The sequence below is a fragment of the Podarcis melisellensis genome (assembly GCF_964234715.1).
Source record: "Podarcis melisellensis genome assembly, chromosome: 16".
In the NCBI taxonomy this organism is placed as follows: Eukaryota; Metazoa; Chordata; class Lepidosauria; order Squamata; family Lacertidae; genus Podarcis; species Podarcis melisellensis.
Window position 1 is genome coordinate 26,696,120 of NC_138533.1, and position 22,912 is coordinate 26,719,031.

General features: G+C 50.8%; 1 protein-coding gene across 1 annotated transcript in view; it reads left to right on the plus strand.

The window, feature by feature from the left end:
* Positions 1-314: 314 nt before the first annotated feature.
* Positions 315-22,912, plus strand: part of BCR (BCR activator of RhoGEF and GTPase) — a 91,202-nt gene continuing 68,604 nt past the window's right edge. The window contains exon 1 of the mRNA XM_081893228.1: positions 315-1,904. Within this exon, the coding sequence (XP_081749354.1) occupies positions 338-1,904 (1,567 nt within the window). The 5' untranslated portion in view covers positions 315-337. The remainder of the gene's footprint in view (positions 1,905-22,912) is intronic.

A 22,912-nucleotide genomic window follows, 5' to 3' on the forward strand; every position in this document is an offset into this window, starting at 1 on the left:
GAGGCCAAGGAGGAAGCCAGCAGGCAGGCGGTGAGGAGAGGAGAGGAGCCCGCCGCCCGGGCGCGTGAGGCAGGCTGCCGGCCGCGCTCGCCTCCGCCTCGGCTCGCGCCTTTGTTCTTGCCCGCCCGCCCTCGCCGAGGGGGCGGCGGCGGCGACGGCTCCTCATGGGCAGCGCGGCCGGGGCGCCCGGGGCTGAAGCACCGCTGCTGCCTCCGCGGACACCCTGCTTCCTGCGCCGGGGGATGAGCGCCCCCCGCCGCCGCCTCCTCCTCCTGCTCCGCCGCCCGGGCGCGCCGCTGCCGCCCTGACCGGCCCTCGGGCCCCCGCCGCCTCCGCGATGGTGGACCCGGTGGGCTTCGCCGAGGCGTGGCGCGCGCAGTTCGCCGACTCGGAGCCTCCCCAGATGGCGCTGCGCTCGGTGGGCGACATCGAGGCGGAGCTGGAGCGCTGCAAGGCGTCCATCCGCCGCCTGGAGCTGGAGGTGAACAAGGAGCGCTTCCGCATGATCTACCTGCAGACGCTGCTGGCCAAGGAGAAGAAGAGCTACGACCGGCAGCGCTGGGGCTTCGCCAGACCCGCCCGCGCCGGCCTCGACGACGACGACGAAGACGAGGCGACGGCCGCGGCCGACGACGGAGACGTCGGGGCTCAAACGACCGGCCAGGCCAGGCCGCCGCAGCCGCCAAGCGGCAAACCCCACCACCACCACCGGCCGCGCCCGCCTGCCCTGCGCAAGCTCTCGGCGGCGCACAGCGACGGCTCCGAGGCGGACAGCCCGACGCAGCAGCCCGACGGCAACGGCGAGGCGGCGGCGGAAGGGGGCTCCCCGGCCAGGGCCCGGGCAGCTCCCAGCAGCGGGAACAGCAGCAGTAGCCGCCGCCAGCGCCTTCTGAGCGTCTCCTCGGAGAAGGAGGCGGGCGCCTTCGAGCCGGTGGGCAGCCGGGAGCGCGGAGGGGGCGGCGCGGCCAGCAACGTGGCGGCGCTGCGCTGTAACTTCGAGCGGGGGCTGAAGAAGTCGTTGACGACGGCAGCGGCGGATGGGAAGGAGCCGTTGTCCGCGCCGCCCTGCTCGTCGGACAAGCCCTTCTACGTGAACCTGGAGTACCACCACGAGAAGGGCCTGGTGAAGGTGAACGACAAGGAGGTCTCGGACCGGATCAGCTCGCTGGGCAGCCAAGCTATGCAGCTGGAGGCACGGAAGAAGCTCTTGCCGGGGCTGCGCGGCCGCTCGACCGAGGCCTGCGACGGCGACTACGACGACGCGGAGCTCAATGCCCGCTTCCTCAAGGACAACCTGCTGGACGGCAACGGCGCTGCCCGCTCGTCCTCCGCCTGGCAGGCCGCCCCCTCGGACTTCCAGCCCTACCAGAGCGTCTACGTCGGGGGCATGATGATGATGATGATGGCGGCCGCGGCGGGGGGCGAAGGCGCCGGGGAGCCCGGGGGCAAAGGCGCCCCGCCGACGCCGCTGCTGCGCGGCCACTCGGGCGCCGCCGTCGAGCCGGAGAAGCCGCTGACCTGGCCGCGCCGCTCCTACTCGCCGCGCAGCTTCGACGACATCGGTGGCGGCTACACGCCCGACTGCAGCTCCAACGAGAACCTCACGTCGAGCGAGGAGGACTTCTCGTCGGGCCAGTCCAGCCACGTCTCGCCCAGCCCCACCGCCTGCCGCCTCTACGGCCGCGACAAGAGCCGCTCGCCCTCCCAGAACTCCCAGCAGTCCTTCGACAGCAGCAGCAGCCCCCCGACGCCCCAGTCCCAGAAGCGGCACCGGCAGCAGCAGGTCGTGGTCTCCGAGGCCACCATCGTGGGCGTCCGCAAGAGTGGGCAGATCTGGCCCAGCGACGGCGACCTGCCGGCCGGCAGAGCCTCTCTCGACAGCTGCTACCACCTCGGAGAGGCAGGTGGGTGGGAATCTCCTTTTGTGTCCTTGTTCTTCTTCAAGAGGGAAGGGGTGTCTCCCTTTTCTATAGCATGCAGCAGTGTTGAAATTCCTGATAATGGTGTATGTGGGGAGTCCCTTTTGTTTTCTGATGGTCCCTTTAGAAGGGGGGTGGGTATGATTTAGCCATATAGCTGCCTCTTGACTCTGTGCCTGGCTGGGTTGGGGGAGTTTCTGACCTCCCACTTTGGACAGCTTTGTGATGCCTGGTCTGGCCCACTCAGGTGAGGTCCTCAGGTTGGACCTTCTCCTCTGCTGCCTGCCCTTGGTTGGGTCAGGTGGCTCCTTCTCCTTCTATGGAAGCTGGGAAAACTCCCATCTGGGGGCTTCACGTGGTCCTTTATCTCTTGGTGGGAGGGAGGTGCCAGGATGTTGGGGTGCCCAAAGGATCCTTGGCTCTAGAATGCAGATGTTAGGGTGGCGGCAGTGGAGGAGGAGGTTGTCCAACTCAAGTGGCCCTTGGACCAGTGGATCCTGCCTCTTTAGCCTGGTTGGGGGGTTCTGCTGTATTGCTCAGAACAACAGGAAAGCACCTGAGCCCCCTCCATCCTTTTGCCTCCTGATTTTGAAAGACTTCATGGACTTTAATGGGCTGCCTTTGAGATGTTACGGAGTGTGGCTTGGCTTGTGTGATCCATGGGTCACCTGCACTCCAAGCAGGTGCTCTGCTGCTGAGCTGCTCCCTCCCCCCACTGTTAACAGGCATGTTGTGTTTTGAGTCAAGGACCAGATTCTACCTGTGATTCATTTTCGCCTGCAGTCATCACATGGTAGACATGCAGTCATCGCGTGATGGGCCTGGGTGTGTGGATGCACCTGGAAGTCATCTGGCTCAGCCTTTCCCCAACCTAGTGCCCTGCAGCTGTTTGGACTACGGTTCCCAGCCGCCATGACCATTGAGGGGAATTGTAGCTGCAGGGCACCCAGTTGGGGAAGGCTAATCCTAGCCCCTTGCACTTTCATTTAGGAACCTACCTGGGTGACCTTTTAGTGGGATGCTAGCTCATCACCTGCAAGGCTGGACATGCTACTTTCTTGGGCCTGAGACTGCTATGCTCCTTCTTGTTTAAGTGTCTTACTTTTAAGGAGTGTGTCTTCCTGGCGTAAACACTGGCCAGGTGTGTATTGTGTGTCCAGGCAGATGCTGGACTTGATGAGAGCAAGGCCGCTTAGGAGCTGCGTGTACCTTTCTAACAGACACTGGCTTCCCTTGTCCAGTTCTGAGATGATGGACAGTGGTTGTCTCTACTGGAACTTGCCCCTGCAGCTTGCCAGGCATTGCCACTGGACCTCTGCTTAAAGAGCAGAGCAGGTTTAGCAAAGCAGTAGCTGATTCTGTAGAACAGGTCTAGCAAAGGCCTTGGATAATAATTTATTATTGAGTTATAATCTCCTCATGCTTCCAGGAAGTGCCCTTCAGGTAGCCTACGGCCCCACAAATTCATATCCTTAACAAGTACATGGGTAATGGGGACAGCAAAGGACATGAAAGTGTGGGGGGGGCAAAACATTGCATGCTGACAATCATTCTAAAATGATAGGCATTTCTTTTTAATATTGATAGATGCTGGAGGTGCTGAACTGGAAGAGGTTGTGGCCTCTGGAGTGAGGGTCCAGATTGCTATATATATAGATCCTTCACCTTTGTCATTCCCAGAGTCAATATTGTAATAAGGAACAGCGCCTGACATTTGCAAACAGCTAAATTCCTGCCTGCTTGGCTGGGCTTCAAGAAGCTCTCAAGAGTAGAGAGGTTTGGAAGCTCTCAAGGAGAGTTGGGATCCTTCATCCTCCTAGTTTGGCATTTTGTTAATATTTAAATGCAGATAGAGTGTCTGAGTCTCCTTTTCCTGCCTCTTGTTTATCTTCCCACCACCCCACATTATATTGGGAGGGGGATTGTTTGGGCTCTGAGCTGGCTTTGGCACATGGAAGGCAAAGGCTCCTTATCCTCAAAGTGACCTCTCCCCTCCCTCCCTCCCTCCCTCCCAGATTAGAGAGCCCTCAATTTCTTTTCTTCTCAAGACTTGTGGATCTTGTGTGAGAAGCAATGGGGGCGGGGATGGGAGAGGGAGGAGGCTCAACCACTGGTCTAATCTGAACTGCAGCCATCTGTCCTGTGATGATGCTCTTTAGATGTCTGCGAAGCCTCTCCTCCGGCTTGCAGTTTCCTGGGCAGGAACAATAGGAGGGGAGGGAGGGGAGGGTGTCCAGACCATTGCCTCCAGGCCCTCTCTTCTCTTTCAGCTGCCTGGGCTGTCCTTGCAGAGAGGCAGGTGCCTTTTAAATGGGTATTCCCTCCTCCACACACACACAAAGCTTTTGCTCTTCTAGCAGATGAAACCCTGAAACTGTGAGGCACCAGACCTGGTTCCCCAGCAAGCCCAGAATTTGTGTGTGTGCCTGCAAAAAAGGGTCATGTCTCTCCATCCCACAGAAACAGCAGCGCAGTACCTTGAAGAGTAAGCCTGATGCAGGAAGAAAGGGCCCCTTTCCATCAGGGCATTAACCACATCCACTGTTTTATTTTTTCTATGCTTCCACATTGTTGTTGTTGTTGTTGTTATAGTTATATCCTACCTTTTTAGCAGACCAGGGCTGCTAAATTCAGCTTACATAAATTACAAGACAGATGAAATACAAAAAAGATAAAAAGGTATAAAAGATAACGATTGAGGATAATTTAGAATTACGGCAACGTTAAAAATTAAAATTCAGGTAATCAAAAACATGTGCTGCTCCCGGTGGTTAATAATACAGGAAAAAGACACCTTTGAAACAATTAAGGTGCAAAGCAGCGTAAATGTAAAAGGGAAGAGAAGCCAGAACTATGAAGAACAAAGTGGGTGGCCTCTCAAAATAACCTGAGCAGGAAAAGAGGCAAATCTGCCTCGGGTTTGTTTTGACCTTCCTTTGCTTGAAGGTAGAAGGCAGCTGGTTGTGAGGAGGCAAAATGAAGTTCTGTAAGGCAAGATCTCAAAGCTGGGTCTGCTACTGAGAAGGCCCCACTTTCCCTGGATCCCTAAGGTAACACCAGAACCAGCTGACATGGAAGGCAGTATTCTGGACCCCGGTACGTTTAGGACTTTTACAGGGTTACATCCAGCGCTCTGAATTGTGCCCAGAATTGAAGCTGCAGTAAAACAGGAGTGAGTTGCATACTCTCCACATCTGACTGTGATCAAGAGCCTGGCTGAACCAAACTCCTTCAGAGGCAGCCCCACATCGAGTGCATTGCAGTAGTCCAGGCGAAATGTAAATAAGGCCCACATTCCCGCAGCCTGATTGGACATCTCTGGGAATGGGTGTAGCGGGTGCATTAGCCTCATTTGTGCAAAGGTGTTCCTTGGCACTGATGAAATCTGGGTATTTAGGCTCAGAAAACGAACCCCCAGAAAATGAACTTGGGTCTTCAAGCACAGCACAACCCACATCCAATGCAGATTGAACCGTCTTCCCTATTGGCCAGGAACACCTTTGACATGTCTGGATTAAGTTTCAATTTGTGCGTTCTCCTGGCGCCATTTTGGATGGAGGGTGAAGTCTCAACGTCTTCAGGGAAACCTGGAGTTGAGATGCAACCATGTGCTCAAGTGCGCTGCCCGAAAATGCCTATACACCAATGGGGCGGGAGGTATTCAAGGAGGTATTTTCTAAAAAACCAAAAGCTTTCCCACCAACTCTTTTGGGTTCAGTGGACCGATGCTCTGTTGTAGAATGGCATTTGCCACCCCACCTTCCCCACTCAGTCGGGCCCTCTCAAGGCAACTTTTGTAAGCCAGGAAGGGTTAAGTGCATATGTGGCTAGGTTCCAAGATTCCCGTTCACACCTTCAGATTGCACAAACATCCTTCAGAACTGGGTGAGCAGGTGCCGAAGTGACCTGCTGCAAGGGTGCAAACCGTTTTATCTGCAGAATGCCTTGTAAACTGGTCACTAGGTTCTTCAGTATCGTCTTGCAAGAGATGTCAGAGGCCCTGGAAAAAGCTCTTCTGGACAACTCTGTCCCTCTGCAGTGGTGGCAGAGAAGCATGATCCTTCACACCCCCTGGAATAATCCCTGAAAGGGTATCTTTTCTGCGTTCCCTCAATACTTTTATGCCCTCATGGTTCCCTATTCATGTTCGCAAGATCTCCAGGGAGCCTGTTTCGTTTTGCTGAGTGGGTCGTTTGAGGGCCATTTTGTCAGCTGTCCATCCAGAAAGTTGGACAGTCCCCAAGACCCAATGGGAAGTGGTAGGCATCCGCCAGTCTCTTTATAGGAGCCTTCATAAAAAAGGTAAAGGACCCCTGGACGGTTAAGTGCAGGCAAAGGTGACTATGGGGTGCGGCCCTCATCTCCACTTTCAAGCTGAGGGAGCCGGCGTTTGCCGTAGACAGCCTTCCAGGTCATGTGGCCAGCAGGACTAACCCGCTACTGGCACATGGAGGACCATGACAATAGCCAGAGCACATGGAAACGCTGTTTACCTTCCCACTGCAGTGGTACCTATTTATCTACTTGCACTGGCGTGCTTTTGAACTGCTAGGTTGGCAGGAGCTGAGACAGAGCAATGGGAGCTCACCCCGCTGCGGGAATTCGAACCACCAACCTTCCGATCAACAAGCCCAAGAGGCTCAGTGGTTTAAACCATAGCACCACCTGCTCCCTAGGGAATCTTCTTAATCGGTCTTCAATTTGACCCTGTAGGGGCAATAATCATATTCCCCCTAACAGTGAGAATCTACTCCTGTGGCAGAGCTGTAGGGGACCCCCCTCCATAATTGCTGGTTGGGGGTGAGCTACACAGTGGCATACATGGTTCTCACTCCACTCTCAATCCCCACAACAGCCCTGTGAGGTAGGTTAGACTGACTGGCTCACCCAGTAAGCTTCATGGCTGAGCGGTGATTCAAACCCAGTTCTCCCAGGTTCTAGTCTGCCACCTTATTATGTTTGAAAGCCCCTGTCCATGTGCTTGGTTCTCCCTCCTTGGGCTTGGTTCGTCGCTGCTTTGAAGGGTCTCCACTGCCATCCCACTGGTTGCGATTTCCTTTTCTGAGCTCTTGGGCTTGGCTGTTTGTGGGCAGGGGATGCCCCACCCCTTGAATGGTTGAAAAGGGGGAGCCAGCCCCCCTCCCACAAGCTTTGATGATAAACCTTTGGGGAGAACTGGAGGGGGGGCAGTGTTATTTTTCTCATTGTATTTTTAAAGCTGGTGTGTGCTTGCAGGGGCAGCGGCTTCAAGGTCTTCAGAATGCAAATCCCTCCAGATCAAAGCTCGTCTCTGCATTTGGCTGGGGCCTCAGAATCTGCAACGTTCTCCCACTTTATTTTGTGTTATAGCGTTTCAGATGCCAAGCTGGGGGCAGTGTTAGGTGTTCTGACTGCGGATTTTGTTATAATGGGGGTTGGTAGCAAAGCTCCCCTCCTCCAGCTTTCCTCTTTCCCCTCCATTAGCTCTGCAAAGAATATGGAGTAGCATAACTTCAAAGAAAATATTTCACATCCTTCTCTTAAATGACATTTGGCTCTCCCCATATTTATTTACCTACTTAATTTTTAGAGCTGCCCTATAGCAGAAGAACTCAAGGAAGCCAGTGTGATGTTGTGGTTAGTGTCGGACTAGGACCTGGGAGATCAGGGTTCAAATCCCCACTCACTGGGTGACTTTGGGCTGTCAACTTTTCCCTTTTCTTGTGAGGAATCCTATTCGGAATAAGGGAATTTCCCTTAAAAAAAGGGGAAAGTTGTCAGCTATGCTTTGGGCAAGTCACAGCCTCTTAATCTACCTCGCGGGGTCATTGTAGGGATGAACGGAGGAGGGAGCTGTGTATTCCTTGGAGGAAAAAGGTGGGATATACCGTATTTTTTGCTCTATAAGACTCACTTTTTCTCTCCAAAATTAAGGGGACATGTGTGTGCGTCTTATGGAGCAAATGCAGGCTGCGCAGCTATCACAGAAGCCAGAACAGCAAGAGGGATCGCTGGTTTCACTGCGCAGCGACCCCTCTTGCTGTTCTGGCTTCTGAGATTCAGAATATTTTTTTCCTTGTTTTCCTCCTCCAAAAACTAGGTGCATCTTATGGTCTGGTGCGTCTTATAGAGCGAAAAATACGGTGAATGCAATAAACAAGCTCTTCTACTTCCCTACTTAGGGAAGCTGGAGGGGCCAGCCAGGTGGAGATGCCAGTCGCCCAATCTCCACGTGGTCGCAGTTGGACTTGCACCAGTCGCAAAGCGTGCCTGGGTAATTTCTCACACTGCTTTAAAGTGCTACGGCAGGTGGTCATGGTCGGGATCGCTTTGCAGCCACTTGCATATCAGGCAGTAGAGGGCCGTCACAGTTTAAGGAAGAATATTGAAAGCTGGAACATGTGCAGAGGAGGGTGACCGAGGTGCTGGAAACCAAGCCATATGAGGAACGGTTGAGGGAGTTTGGTGTGTTTAGCCTGGAGACTGTAATGTCAGATGAAGCAAGCTTGTTTCCTGCTGCTCCAGAGGGCAGGACCGGAACCAGTGGATTCAGATAACGAGAAATGAGATTCCGGCTAAACGCTATAAAGAACTTTCTGACCGTAAGAGCTTTTTGACGGTGGAACCGAGGCTGAGTGGCCATCTGTCAGGGATTCTTTAGCTGTGGTTCCTGCATTGCAGGGCGTTGGACTAGGTGACCGCCAAGTTTACAGTTTTGTGCTTCTCCACCTGCTGTGATTGAAGGCTGTGATGTTTCCTCCTCCCTGCGCTTCTCCACAGATGGGGGGGGGGAGAAAGTGGACTGAAGCAGCACTTATAGGGGGGCAGTTTCTGGTGCCGCTTAGTTGATTAACTAATTGTATCAGTCGTAATTGGTTTATTAGCTGGTTAAATCTGACCCATCGGCAAATGGATGAAGCCATTGTTTGAAAGAGGAACGCTCTTTGGAGAGGCAAAGAGAGAAAGGGAGGGGGCAGGGAAACCCAACCAGATGGGTGGGGTATAAATAAATTATTATTTTATTTTATTATTTGTTTGTTTGTTTGGGCCATGGCCCAGTAGCGTGCATGGCTTTGCCTTATGTGCCGAAGGTCCCATCGGGGCGTCTTGCCTCTTCCACCCCCACCCTCCAACCCCCTTCTTTACGTTCTGAAGAAGCCAAACCAGTTTCCCCTTGATGACAAACAGGCTGGAATTCACACCAATTTTTCGGGCTGCTGGGTGGGTGGATTTCCAGTCCATCCGGCTTTGCTCCTTTTTCATGTGTCCCCCACACCTCCTCAAGTTCGCCATTAGAATAATAGACTTGAAGAGTGCAGGAATAAAGCAGCAGGGCCACCTGACCACTGTTCAGAAACCTCCAGCGAAGGACAGCCTGCCACCTTCCGAGGTCGTCCGTTCTGCTGTCGAACAGCTCTGGCCCTCAGAAAGTTCTTTCTGACGTTTAGTTAGGATCTCCTTTCTTGTCATTTGAATCCAGAGCAGCAGAAAACGAGCTTCCTCCATCCTCCATGTGGCAACCCTTCAGGTATTTGAAGATGGCTTGCTCGCTTGGTCTTGCAACTGGCTGGTGGCCACAGACTTCACTGGGTGAGACCCAAACTGTGGCTTGCTCTGTTCCAGGATGGGCAGCCATCACTGGGGCAAGAGGCGGCTGTCAGTGGCCTGCCTGGCTGGCTGTTTGTCCAGTCTATTCAGAAAAGCCAGTCCTGCGCAGAGAGAGGTCAAGAACGGGGGGAGGCCTCTTTTTGGGGGGGGAGGGGAAGCTGTGTTTTGCAGATAACCTGATGTAAGAATGAGTGTGTGCAAATGTGGAATGCTGCATAGTCTTCACAATTGTTTATTTAATGCATTTTTACGCTGCCCTTTAGCCAAAACAAAGCTCCCAGGGCAGCTTGTGAGTCTCAGGAGGTGTCAGGGCAATCCCTGCCCTCGGGCTGAAATGTGGAGGCTGTTCTCATCATCCGCTGGCATTTGTGGAGCCCCTGGAGGGCCCCCCTCCTTTCTCTCTGCTGCCAGGGCTGGGCTCTTTCTCTCAGGGAGGGCTGAGATGTCGGATGGGCAATAGGCAGGGCTTGTTGGGGGTACCTGGATTGCCAAGCACTTGAAAGTTCTGCTCCAAGCCAAGTCAGAATATGTGACCTGGATACATGATTGGTTTTGAATTTTGAATTTCAGGGGGTTGGGCTAGATGACCCTTGGGGTCCCTTCCAGTTCTATGGTTCTATGACACTTTCAGTGATTTCTCAGTTTGCCTGTAGTCCTGGCTTTGCTAGCCAAAGCACTCATATGCCTCTCCCGATTGCTGGGAGTCTTGTTAAGCTCCTTGGCCATTAAAGCTAGTGATTTGCACACAAATGTGCTCTCTCTTTTAAAAAAAGAAAGAAGGAAAGTTTACACCTGAGCTTTGTTGGGGGACACTTTTTAAGGATAGAAGCAAAGCAAACAGAGGTATTGTGGTATGTAGTCCCCCTTTCTGTCACTTCTCCATGCAATGCAAAAGCTGGACACCTGTAATGCCACAGATGCCGTCTTGAATATTGAGGCTTAGTCTTGGAGTACTGTGAAGAAATGTGGGTGCATGGCTCTGAGCACCTAGTGAGGGCCTTTAGGTCACCCCAGGGTAAAGGTAAAGGTGAAGGGACCCCTGACCATTAGGTCCAGTCGTGACTGACTCTGGGGTTGCGGTGCTCATCTCGCTTTAATGGCCGAGGGAGCCGGCGTACAGCTTCCGGGTCATGTGGCCAGTATGACTAAGCCGCTTCTGGCGAATCAGAGCAGCGCACGGAAACGCCATTTACCTTCCCGCCAGAGTGGTACCTATTTATCTACTTGCACTTTGACATGCTTTTGAACTGCTAGGTTGGTTGGAGCAGGGATTGAGCAACGGGAGCTCCCCCCATTGCGGAGATTCGAACCACCAACCTTCTGATTAGCAAGTCCTAAGCTCTGTGGTTTAAACCACAGCGCCACCCGTGTCCCCCACCCCAGGGTAGCTGCATCCAAATACTGCATTTCTGGGATTGGGTGTCCGCATTTGCACCCCTGGACTGGTGTGGCCAGCATTCTCTGGCATGGCTCAGCTCCCTCTTCCCTTTCACCTGGGCTGGCTCCGCAATCAAGTTTCTTTTGCTCCTCCCAGTTTGGCAGGAACCAGGCAGCTGCTGGACTGGAAACTGGACCCCTCGAGCCCCAGCCAAAAGGGGCTTTCCATGCCAGGGCCTGCTTTGCTCCTGATGGAACTGTTGATCCTGCCTCTTCTCCGACTGCCTTGCCTTTCCCCCTCCTGACCCTTCTCTGCTTTCTTCTTTCCCGCTGGCTGCCCCTTCAGTTTCTTCGGAACCCAGTAAAGACCAGCCGAGCGAGCGAGCGGCTGATGGTCTGGGGGGAGAGTGGAGATTGCTGAGGGAGACTGGCAGATGGTGTCGCCTTTTGGAAGTGTGGCTGCCTCTTCCTCCTGCTGGATTCCTTGTCATCTGGTGGCCAGCTCTGGGTTCTGGGATCTGGTTTCACTAAGCCGCACAGAAGAGGAAACTTTTGGGATCTGCTTTCCTCCTTCCTCTTTTAGTCCTAAAAGACAATGGGGGGGAAGTTAGGAGAAAGGCCATGATCAATCTCAGCATATACAGTGGCACCTCGGGTTAAGAACTTAATTCGTTCTGGATGTCCGTTCTTAACCTGAAACTGTTCTTAACCTGAAGCACCACTTTAGCTAATGGGGCCTCCCACTGCCGCCGCGCCACCACCACACGATTTCTGTTATCATCCTGAAGCAAAGTTCTTAACCTGAGGTACTACTTCTGAGTTAGCGGAGTCTGTAACCTGAAGCGTCTGTAACCCAAGGTACCACTGTATATCCTCAGAGCTCTGCAGAATCAGACCAAAACTTCACTTGAGGCTGTATCTTGTTGGGAGAGAAGAAGAAGAAGAAGAAGAAGAAGAGTTTGGATTTGATATCCCGCCTTTCACTCCCTTTAAGGAGTCTCAAAGCGGCTAACATTCTCCTTTCCCTTCCTCCCCCACAACAAACACTCTGTGGGGTGAGTGGGGCTGAGAGACTTCAAAGAAGTGTGACTAGCCCAAGGTCACCCAGCACTGCATGTGGAGGAGCGGAGACGCAAACCCGGTTCCCCAGATTAGGAGTCTACCGCTCTTAACCACTACACCACACTGGCTGAGCCTCTTGCTCGATGTGACACCTTCTACACATGAACAACGTTAGAAACTCAGATATATAAGCTAGGCGCCAAATGGCTCCTTAAACCAAGGTTGCAGTCGCCAAAACGGAATGTCTAGTTGTCATTTTGGGGCAAGACTAAAGTCTTTATTTTTCAAAGGACTGACTGTGATTGATTACCAGTTAGACTTCTGGCTAGTTCAGATGATAGGCTAAGAGCTTTGAGAACTTAAGAAGAAAAGTCGCCTGGTTCCAAGTGGTCAAAAGCCAGGTGCAAAATGCACCTGGCTAATTTCAAACACTGCATACAAAATGTTTTACTTTTTGCAGAGAAGCAAATTGCCTGCTGTGAGATACCACCCGAGGCCCCTGAAGTGCTCCAGCCCAGGCGCAGGTGAGCCTCCTTGGCCGCCATTTTGTGTGTGAAATTGTGGGAGAAACTGATTCAGTTCAGGAAGCTGCTGGCCTCTTTGCTTGGCCACTGAGCCAGGATCCTTTCTGAAATGGTGTTTGCCTCCCAGTGACATGTTGGCTGCCATCAGTCCGGCTATTTGAGCAGGCAGCTCTGGTTTGCCTTCGTTGGACCAAGGAGCTCAAATCTCTCTCTCTACACCCCAATCCCTTGCTATAAAGGGGAGGGCTTTGTAACCCAGCTGCTGCCTATGGGCGGCTGCTCTGCCTAGTAAGGAAAACCACTTTGCTCCCCCCTGGGGCTACTGCAATTCCAGTCTGGGCAGATAACTCTTCTTTTATGACTCTTGATATGATGGGCTGTAATAGTGGCTGTTGACGGAATGGGGCCTGGCTGGTCCAGCAGGAGATGTCTCTGGCATTTCATTTGCTCTTAACCACATCAGGTGGGGGGTGTCTTCTGGGGCAATTGCCCTCTGAGCAGATGCAGTAGTGGGGGAGAAGTAGCTTTCCTTTGCCTCCATTGGGTAGATGAGTCTAGACTCAGCTTGAGCCCAGTCTTCCTCACTCTGGTGCCTTCTAGGTGGTTTGGACCACAGTTCCCATCAGCCCCAGCATCACATAGCTGTATTGGGCATCCCATTATCAGAGTGGCCAAGCAGGATGCCCCCAATGGGAAACCCCCCCTAGGCAGGATCCCAGCACAAGAGCCCTCTCTCCCCCTTCAGTTTCCAGCAACTAGAATCCAGAAGCACTGCTGCCTTCCAGCTGTGGATGCAGAACATAGTCTAATGGTCAGTAGCTTCCCTTGATGGAGGTGGAAGCCCTTCATGCAAAGGCTGCATCGCTTGGGGGAATCCCTCCAGTTTTGGATTCTTTACATCAAGCAAGAGTTGGATTGTGTGGCTTTCAGGGACCCTTCCAACTCTTGGCTAACTTGAGCAAATTGAGTAGACTATTCTACTCCTCAGGCTTCTGTGATGGGCCTGGGAAGCAGGATTAGCCACCCAAAGATTGCACTCTTCCATTGTCTACTAAGGACACGCAGTGCTTTTCTTTGGGCAAGGAAGGTGTTAAACGCTGTTCCCCTTTTCCATCATCATCATCACATTTATTTATTAAATGCAAATGGACAGCTCAGGGGAAAGGGTATTTATTTTTTAAAATGGATGCTAATTGGAGATAAATTTGTAATGCAAGCAGCATGTAATAGGAAAAAAAATGGAAATATCTGAGAAAGAGAGTAGGAAGCCAGTTTTTTGAAAAATCGTATTAAAATAGTTTTAATTTGGCATTGATGTGTTATAAATTTGGAAAATGAATATGTATATGGAAAATGTATATATGCAGGTTTTGGTGTCCTCGGGTGTCTTCCCGTGTAAAAGTTGGGGTGTCTAGGCGACGTTTCGACGAGGTCTCACTCGTCATCTTCAGGCTGGTGCTTTCGGCTTCTTGTTACTGGAACAGAGCAGGATCTCAGTGTTTGAGTTCCTATAAATACTGTTGAGGGGGTGTGGTGTATAGCCTCCAATGTTCTGGGCAGAGAGGAAGTTCCCAGGCTAGTGTGCCTTTTCTTCTTTTGTTCCTTAATTACTTGAGGGATATCTTGAGTGATTTCTTGAGTGATATCCTGAGTACCACTTAGGTGGGTCATTAGGTGTGGATTAGTTGCTAAAGTCTTTGTGTCTTGACCTCTTGAACTTTGTGAAGAGTTTTTCTGAGAAGATGGCTGTACTGCACTTAGTTGTGCTCTGGCTTGGCTTCGTGTATAGGGGCGAGCTGTGGTTTTGTGGCCTGTGTCAGCCAGATCTGTGTAGGGATTGCAGGGGGGTGCAGCATCCGGAGGTGCCACCATGGTTTGGCTACTGGATGGTGTCTGTAATTTATCTGTGGAGAGGGTCTGGGTTTGGGTCTGGTGTGGTTGATTGGTGATGGCGTTCTGTGTGCCTCTGGATCTGGTGTCAGTTTTTGTGGGGAGGGCTAATTTCCAGATGTCTGGCAAGCGGGATGTGTCGTCACGCTTGTTCATGTTGTGAGGGTGTTTCTCTATCTCGATGGCTTCCATGATTATTCTCTTGTGGTGATGTTCCATGTTAAAGAGCAATTTGGAATCTGCAAAATTAATTTCGTGTCCTGTTTCTTTCATGTGTTGGAAAAGAGAGGAAGTTTTTTCTTCTTTTTTGACGGCATTCTTGTGTTCTGCGATACGTGCATTTATTCGTCTGTTTGTTTGTCCAATGTACGTGGCTGGGCAGACTTTGCAGGGTATTTCATAGACCCCTTGGTTTTCCAACTGGATTTTATCCTTGGGGTTTCTGAGGATATTGGCTATTTTTTGGTTGGTGCAAAAGGCTGTTTTGATATTGTGTTTATGGAGGATTTTGCTAATTTTATCTGTAGTGCCCTTGATATAAGGAAGGAGGGCCATGCCATTGTTTTCTTCTGTGTCTTGGTTTTTGGGGGGTGTTTCTTTTTGGATTAGCTTCGTAACCCTGTTTTGCTGGTATATATATATAATGTATATATATATATATATATATATATATGCAGGTTTTGGTGTCCTCGGGTGTCTTCCCGTGTAAAAGTTGGGGTGTCTAGGCGACGTTTCGACGAGGTCTCACTCGTCATCTTCAGGCTGGTGCTTTCGGCTTCTTGTTACTGGAACAGAGCAGGATCTCAGTGTTTGAGTTCCTATAAATAACCAAGGGGTCTATGAAATACCCTGCAAAGTCTGCCCAGCCACGTACATTGGACAAACAAACAGACGAATAAATGCACGTATCGCAGAACACAAGAATGCCGTCAAAAAAGAAGAAAAAACTTCCTCTCTTTTCCAACACATGAAAGAAACAGGACACGAAATTAATTTTGCAGATTCCAAATTGCTCTTTAACATGGAACATCACCACAAGAGAATAATCATGGAAGCCATCGAGATAGAGAAACACCCTCACAACATGAACAAGCGTGACGACACATCCCGCTTGCCAGACATCTGGAAATTAGCCCTCCCCACAAAAACTGACACCAGATCCAGAGGCACACAGAACGCCATCACCAATCAACCACACCAGACCCAAACCCAGACCCTCTCCACAGATAAATTACAGACACCATCCAGTAGCCAAACCATGGTGGCACCTCCGGATGCTGCACCCCCCTGCAATCCCTACACAGATCTGGCTGACACAGGCCACAAAACCACAGCTCGCCCCTATACACGAAGCCAAGCCAGAGCACAACTAAGTGCAGTACAGCCATCTTCTCAGAAAAACTCAAAGTTCAAGAGGTCAAGACACAAAGACTTTAGCAACTAATCCACACCTAATGACCCACCTAAGTGGTACTCAGGATATCACTCAAGAAATCACTCAAGATATCCCTCAAGTAATTAAGGAACAAAAGAAGAAAAGGCACACTAGCCTGGGAACTTCCTCTCTGCCCAGAACATTGGAGGCTATACACCACACCCCCTCAACAGTATTTATAGGAACTCAAACACTGAGATCCTGCTCTGTTCCAGTAACAAGAAGCCGAAAGCACCAGCCTGAAGATGACGAGTGAGACCTCGTCGAAACGTCGCCTAGACACCCCAACTTTTACACGGGAAGACACCCGAGGACACCAAAACCTGCATTCCTGTACCCGTGAAAATCTACGAAAGCATATATATATATATATATATATATATATATATATATATATATATATATATATATATATATATATAGCGCCACTCGTTGGAAGTGATAGCATCTTGCAGGAAGTCCCCAAGTTCAATCTCCAGGTAAGGCCTTTCTCAACGTTCGGTCCCCAGGTGTTATTGGACTACAACTCCCATCATTCCTAGCCAGCATAGCCAGTGGTTCAGGGATGATGGGAGTTGTAGTTCAAGAGCATCTGGGGACACAGGGTTGGTTGAGAAAATCTGCCCTAGAGAGTCTCCTGTCTGAAATCCTGGAGAGCTGCCGCTGCCAGTCAGTGTAGTATACAATACTGAGCTAATGGACCAGTGATCTGATCCAGTGTAAAATGGCTGCCTGTGTTTCTACTAGCTGCATACAGAAAAAAATTCCAATTAAAATAGACCTGCAACTGTGCTAAAAAAAATTAACAGAGTACAATTTAAGCAACAGCATCAAAAGGTGTGAAACGGATTGTAAGGAGAAAATGTCTGTGTGTGTGTTTAGGGGGTGGGTGAGAAAATAATTTTCAAGAGCTATTCCTGTTATCTCTCCCAACACTGACTGATAGGAGGGGCTTATCTCTCCTTTCCATGTGCCCCAGAGGAAGCTGGGATGGAAGAAGAGAATCTCCTCTCACCGCCCGCCGGACAACAGGGAATAAATCAAAACAGGATTGGGCACCAGAGAACAGTTGGCAGTTGAAAACAATGCCCCCTTCCTGCACACTGGCATCTCCCCCCTCCCCATAATGTTTAATATGCACGATGGGGGCTGGACTGATCTGGGGCATCCTTTGAGCAAGCTGCTCATTTCAGCAAGCATCCCTTTTTCTTCAGCCAAAAGACCCCTCCTCTCTCATTTAAACAGGAGGTTGCAGCTCAGAGCTGCGTTTTGGAGGTGGAAAGTGCTTCTGAATTTGTTTTATGGGGTGGGGGAGAAAAACTAATGAATTTTAAAGCAATCCTGGTGCGGAGAATATTGGGAGAGGCACTTGCTTGGCTTTCCCCTCCTCCTCTTCAGAAACGCCTTGGAGGGTTTGATAGGATCATGACTTTAATGGACATGTGTGTGTGTGTGTGTGTGTGTCTGTCTGTGTTTGTTTAGCAAGTGGGGAGGCATCCGTCCACCTTGTCTCAGTGAAGAGAGCATGGGATCCAGTTTTGTGGAAGGGCAAATTTGCTTTCCATTGCAGTAATGAGCTAGCTCTCAGTCCTGCCCAGAGGCTGCTGGAATTAGGAGCCAGGAAGGAGTGGAGGTCCTCATTTCTTGCTTCCAATAATTAAATTATAGTGTGCAGCAAGTCAAGCATGGGGTGGGTAACCTCGGGCCTGGGGGCCAATTGCAGCCCTCTGGACCTCTCTGTCTGTCCCTTGGGACTCTTCCCAGGCCACGCCCCCTCCCTAGGCCACACCCCTTGCTGGCCTTGCTCCACACCCACCTTGAGTGCCATGGCCTTAGTCTCTGTAGAAATGATTCTACCGTACAAAGGTGTTGTTGTTTAGTCGTGTCTGACTCTTCGTGACCCCCTGGACCAGAGCACGCCAGGCACTCCTGTCTTCCACCGCCTCCCGCAGTTTGATGAAACTCATGCTGGTAGCTTCGAGAACACTGTCCAACCATCTTGTCCTCTGTCATCCCCTTCTCCTTGTGTCCTCCATCTTTCCCAACATCAGGGTCTTTTCCAGGGAGTCTTCTCTTCTCATGAGGTGGCCAAAGTACCGGAGTCTCAGCTTCAGGATCTGTCCTTCCAGTGAGGGCTGATTTCAGGGCTGATTTCCTTAAGAATGGACATGTTTGATCTTCTTGCAGTCTATGGGACTCTCAAGAGTCTCCTCCAGCACCATAATTCAAAAGCATCAATTCTTCGGCAATCAGCCTTCTTTATGGTCCAGCTCTCACTCTCGTACACCACTACTGGGAAAACCATAGCTTTAACTATATGGACCTTTGTTGGCAAGGTGATGTCTCTGCTTTTTAAGATGCTGTCTAGGTTTGTCATTGCTTTTCTCCCAAGAAGCAGGCGTCTTTTAATTTTGTGGCTGCTGTCACCATCTGCAGTGATCATGGAGCCTTTGTTGGCAATGTGATGTCTCTGCTTTTTTGCCTTTGGCCCCTCCCACCAGTGTTATGTGACCCCCCAGACAGTTGTCCAGAAGAGATTGACTGCAGAGGGTGGGGAGAGACTGGACCGTACATTTACCCGACCTGCACTGATTGAACTGAACTAGCTGCCAGCTTGCCACTGAGCTCAGTTTAAGGTGTTATCATTAACGCAGAAAGCACTAAACACCTCAGGACCAGGTTACCTGAAGGAACGCTTTCCCTCCTGCCATGTTAGATCACTGTGACCTTTGGAGGGGGCTCTGCTAGCACTCCTGCAACCTGCAGAACTAGAGGGGGCATTTGTGGTGGCAGTGGCCACCTGGTTGAACAGAATGCTGCCCTCCTCACCCCCACCCTGGCCATCTGGCATGCACCAATGGTTTCTGCTGCCTGTTAAAAAATAAATAAATCCCTGGGCATTCCCAGACCAGGGGGTTTTAAAACTGCAATTTTCATGTTCTTGTGTTTTATTGTTTTGCAGAAGCTTTGCAGTTTTTAGATCCCAAGCACGTTGTAATTTTTAAACTTCAAAATAAAATGAATGAGCTCGGAAGCACAACCCGGGGCTAATCTAACAGGAACACAATCCAGTGTGGTTATTCTGCTCTGGAATCCTATACTAGGGAGTCCCGTGCAGTCGAAAAGCTAGCACGTTTTAACCAGCCAGGGTTTTGATCTAGCAGCAGGTTATTATTCCCTTTTACATATTTGGTGCGCCTACAGAGGCAGATTTTTGTGACCAACTGTTTACTGTGTTAACGGGGGCCATTTATTATCTGTCGCCCAGGCATGCATCAGTTCACTTAGGCCAGGGGAGAGTGTCTCTGCTAAATCAATTTGCAGCTGGTCCCTAAGGGGATCAATCCAGCACATCCCATATGGTGCCCAAGCAGACCCACCAGCTCTCTGCTACACCAGGGAGCAGGAGAGAGGCATTAATGAAGGTAGTGTTAGCCCCCAACCCTGTGACACCCCCCCTCTCGGTTGCCACCTCCCTCCTCTAAGGATTCCACTAGCTGTTCTCTGTGGTCTTCTGGAATTACTACGAAGGATAACGCTCCTCTGGTCTAATGCTCCGTGGTTTCTTCAGTTTCTGAAGCTGTGTTTAAAGTCTCCAGATCTCATGAGAAAGGAGCTTCCTGGGTCGAAAGAAGCATGTGGGAATAACCACCTCTGAGCATTGCCAAATGCCTCATGGCTTGGGGCTGCTCAGAGCCTCTGGGGACAAATGCCCCATCTGTCCAAGAGACACGTTGGAAGGTGCCAACAACATTCTTCTGTTCAAGCTTCTCTTTCAAACAGAGAGGTCTGTTTCTGGATGGGGTTGCTTCCCAAGTCAAGGCTGATGGAACAGTTAAGTAAGTTACATGGGCCTCCCCCAAGGTCACTGCAGACCCCAGTTGAAGTTGGACCCGGGCGGGGGGACTCCACTGGACAGGCTTGAGGGATGCTTGTGAGTGGATCTTGATTCCTGGCAGGTGGTGACAGTCACTTATATTAACTCTGGGGACCAGTGTGCAGATAGAGAGAATTTCACTGCAGGGCGCCAGGGAGTGCCTTGAAGAGCGAGCCCCCTCCCCCAATGAATCTCTGTGCCACAAAGCACAATGACGAGAGGTTATGCTAATTTTTGGTGTTGCACAGTAGAAATTAATTGGTGCCCCTTTTCCAGCCTCTAGAACAGATGGGAAGGGGAAGGCATCTTAACCCAAGCTGGCGGCAGCTGCCTCCTTTGCTCATCCAAGCACTGGTTAACCACAGTCAGTGCTGAAAGACTTAAAATATCCCTTGACCACATGGGTGGAATCCTGGTTACGAGAGAAGCCAAGATGCCCCGGGATACATGCCTGTCTTTCACTGGCCAAATTCTTGGGGAATATGTGCAAGGTCCTTTTCTGCCAGAGCCACAGGATGGGCTTTCAAGATCAGGTAGAAATCCCTTTCCATGCAATTGAATCACGAGGTCCTGTGAGCTTTTGGCCCCTGAAAAGAGCTCTGTGAGTAGAAGCCAGCTCTGCAGCTCTCCAAAGCAGTCCAGGCAAGAGGATGGAGTTTGGGTTGGGGCGAAGTGGGGGGTGAAGTTGATGCACAGGGAGGCTGTCCTGCACAAGCCCCACAGGCACCCCAGTTTCCAGCGGGAATGGAGAAGCAAGAAGAGTCTTTGGGGCTTCTCTGCTACAGATCTGGAGGCTCCCTACAGGTAGAAAACTAGCTTGTCAAGGAAAAGAGGTCAGCAGCCAAGCTTTCTTCCTGCCCTGGAATGATCTCCCCCCATGTGGTACAGCCAGGGCCTTGCAGAGCCAGGCAGAGGCCCGGGCCAGGTAGATAATGTCCCCTTTTCACCCTGGGGATAACTGAAGTCTTACAAAAAAGTAGTATATATAAATAATATGTATATAAATAATGCTGACCGAGGCCTCCTTTGGAATCGGAGGCCCGGGCCAAGTGGCCCATATGGCCCTACCTCTGTCTGGGCCTGGGTACAGCCTGGAAGAGCTTTATTGCCCCAAAGGTTCCTAAGAACTGTTCCACATCCTGCTATCTTCCTCTTGTTTTCATATTATCTCATGTGATTCAGAACCATGAGTCCAGAAGCTTGATGAGCTCAATGGCATTTAGTTGGCCATTGCAAGAACAGGGAGCTTGGCAAGATGGAGCCCTGTTTGGTCTGATCCAGTGACCAAAAGGCTCTTCTTGGGTGTTTTAATGATCCCTCCTTGGCTGAGGTTGAAGGCCTCTGAACAGCAAATCATCCAGCTCTGTTTCCTGTAGCCCAGGCTCCCCTAACCTGGCACTCTCTGGGTGCTTTGGACTACAACTCCCATCTGCAAAGCTGCACTGTTGGGGCATCCAATTGCTGAATGAATACCTTAGATGCTTTGGCAGCTCTCTGCCACCTTGCAAACTTGATATCATATTGCGGCCCATTCCTGTGGATAGGTTGTTCGCAGGTGCTTCCCTGGGGGACTGGGCACTAGTTTCCCCCCCCTCCATCTTCGCCTCTCCCTGAAGAGGTCTGGCCATGGAGGCTCAGACTTTGAGAGCTGCAGGCTCTGGAGGGAACCCCAACATTCTGTTTTTCTTTCTTTTTAAAGGACGCCTTCTTGGTTAGAGTTTTGCTTGCAATGAGAGTGGTAAACTGAATTGGATGCAAAGAGGCAGGTGTTCGTGCCACAGGAGGACCAACCTGGGATGGGGATGCATTTTTGCCTTATCTACGTTGGCATCACCTTCCTATCTCCCCCCGTCTCATAAAACCCACCATGCCGCCCAGAGAGATTTGTTGGTTCTGTGCTGCTGCTTTCCAGTGCAGCAGGCCGGATGGTGTATTTCGGGCAAGTGTTAAAGGGAAGGAAAACTTTCAGATCTGAAGAGTTAGCAAAGACTGTGCTGAGCATTTGGCAGAGCCTGCCTGGCAACTTTCTGCAAAAGCCTCAGCAAAAACAAGGTCTAAATTTAGCCCTGCTGCACAAGTGGCCTTTTATATTTTTCCGGCCTCGCTTGTTCACCAGCTTCTCGGCTTGTTCTGCTTTCACTTGGCTTAAAGATGGGCAGAGGCTTAAGTGGTTAGATGAAATGTTCCTCATCTAACCATCCTCGTTTGGCTGTCAGAGGGAATCCAAAAGAATTGACTGATGAGTTTAGGATGCTGCAGTGGTTCTGAATCCCAAGATCAGTGGTGCCTTGCGCAAGAGTCTTGCAACCACTTCTGGGGTCCCTTTGCCCCCCTGAAATGTGTGTGTGGATGCCAGGGAGCAGCTGGCGCCATTTGTGGCTCTGTGTTTGGAGGCCTTTCCACACCTGGGCAACATCCACCCTGCATCTGGGCATTACAGAGTGTTCTGGCACCGTCCCAGCTTCTTCCAACGTGTCTTTTAAAGAACCCAGTCCAGGAAGTGGCTTTGCTCAGACTGCAGTTTGTGTGAGGCTGAGCACAGCCTGTTCCATCTCCTTCCTCCTGGCTGGAGCTTTGGACTGCAATTCACAGTGGCAAACAAGGTGTTCTCTGCACAAACCTCATTGACTGTGGTTTTAACTAGAGTTAACATCTGGTCTTGATCAAAAGGGGTACTACTTTCTAAATGCAAAGTAACAATGCTATGTAGTTCATAAGAGAGTCCAAAGCACTTCAGATGCATTTTTGGGAGAGTAATTCTTACAACAGTCCTTTGAGGTAGGCCAGTATTATCCTCTTCATAGTGATGGGTTTGAGGCTGGGAGAGAGTGAGAGTGCTGCTTCTTTTGTGCAAACTTTGTAATGATCTTCCCTGATTTCATAGTCTGCCTGGGGATGGGCAATCTTTGGTAATAGTAATTTATTATTTGTGCCACGCCCATCTGGCTGGGTTTCCCCAGCCACTCTGGGTGGCTTCCAACAAAGATTAAAAATACATTAATGTAGGGATGTATATAGATGCCAGGAGAGGTTATATTTATTAGATTAGATGTTATCCTTCCTTCCTCACGTTTGTGAATTCAACAGAGTGCATCCCTTTGCAGCTTAAAAGGGAAGCCTAGATAGGCTAGTCTTAGCCTTTTAGTTTAAGTAATCCAGGATGCTTTAAAGCAGACTGGATTCTCCTGGTATTTCCCCCTTTTCTCCCCTTAAAACAACAATCACACAAACAGCCTTGTAA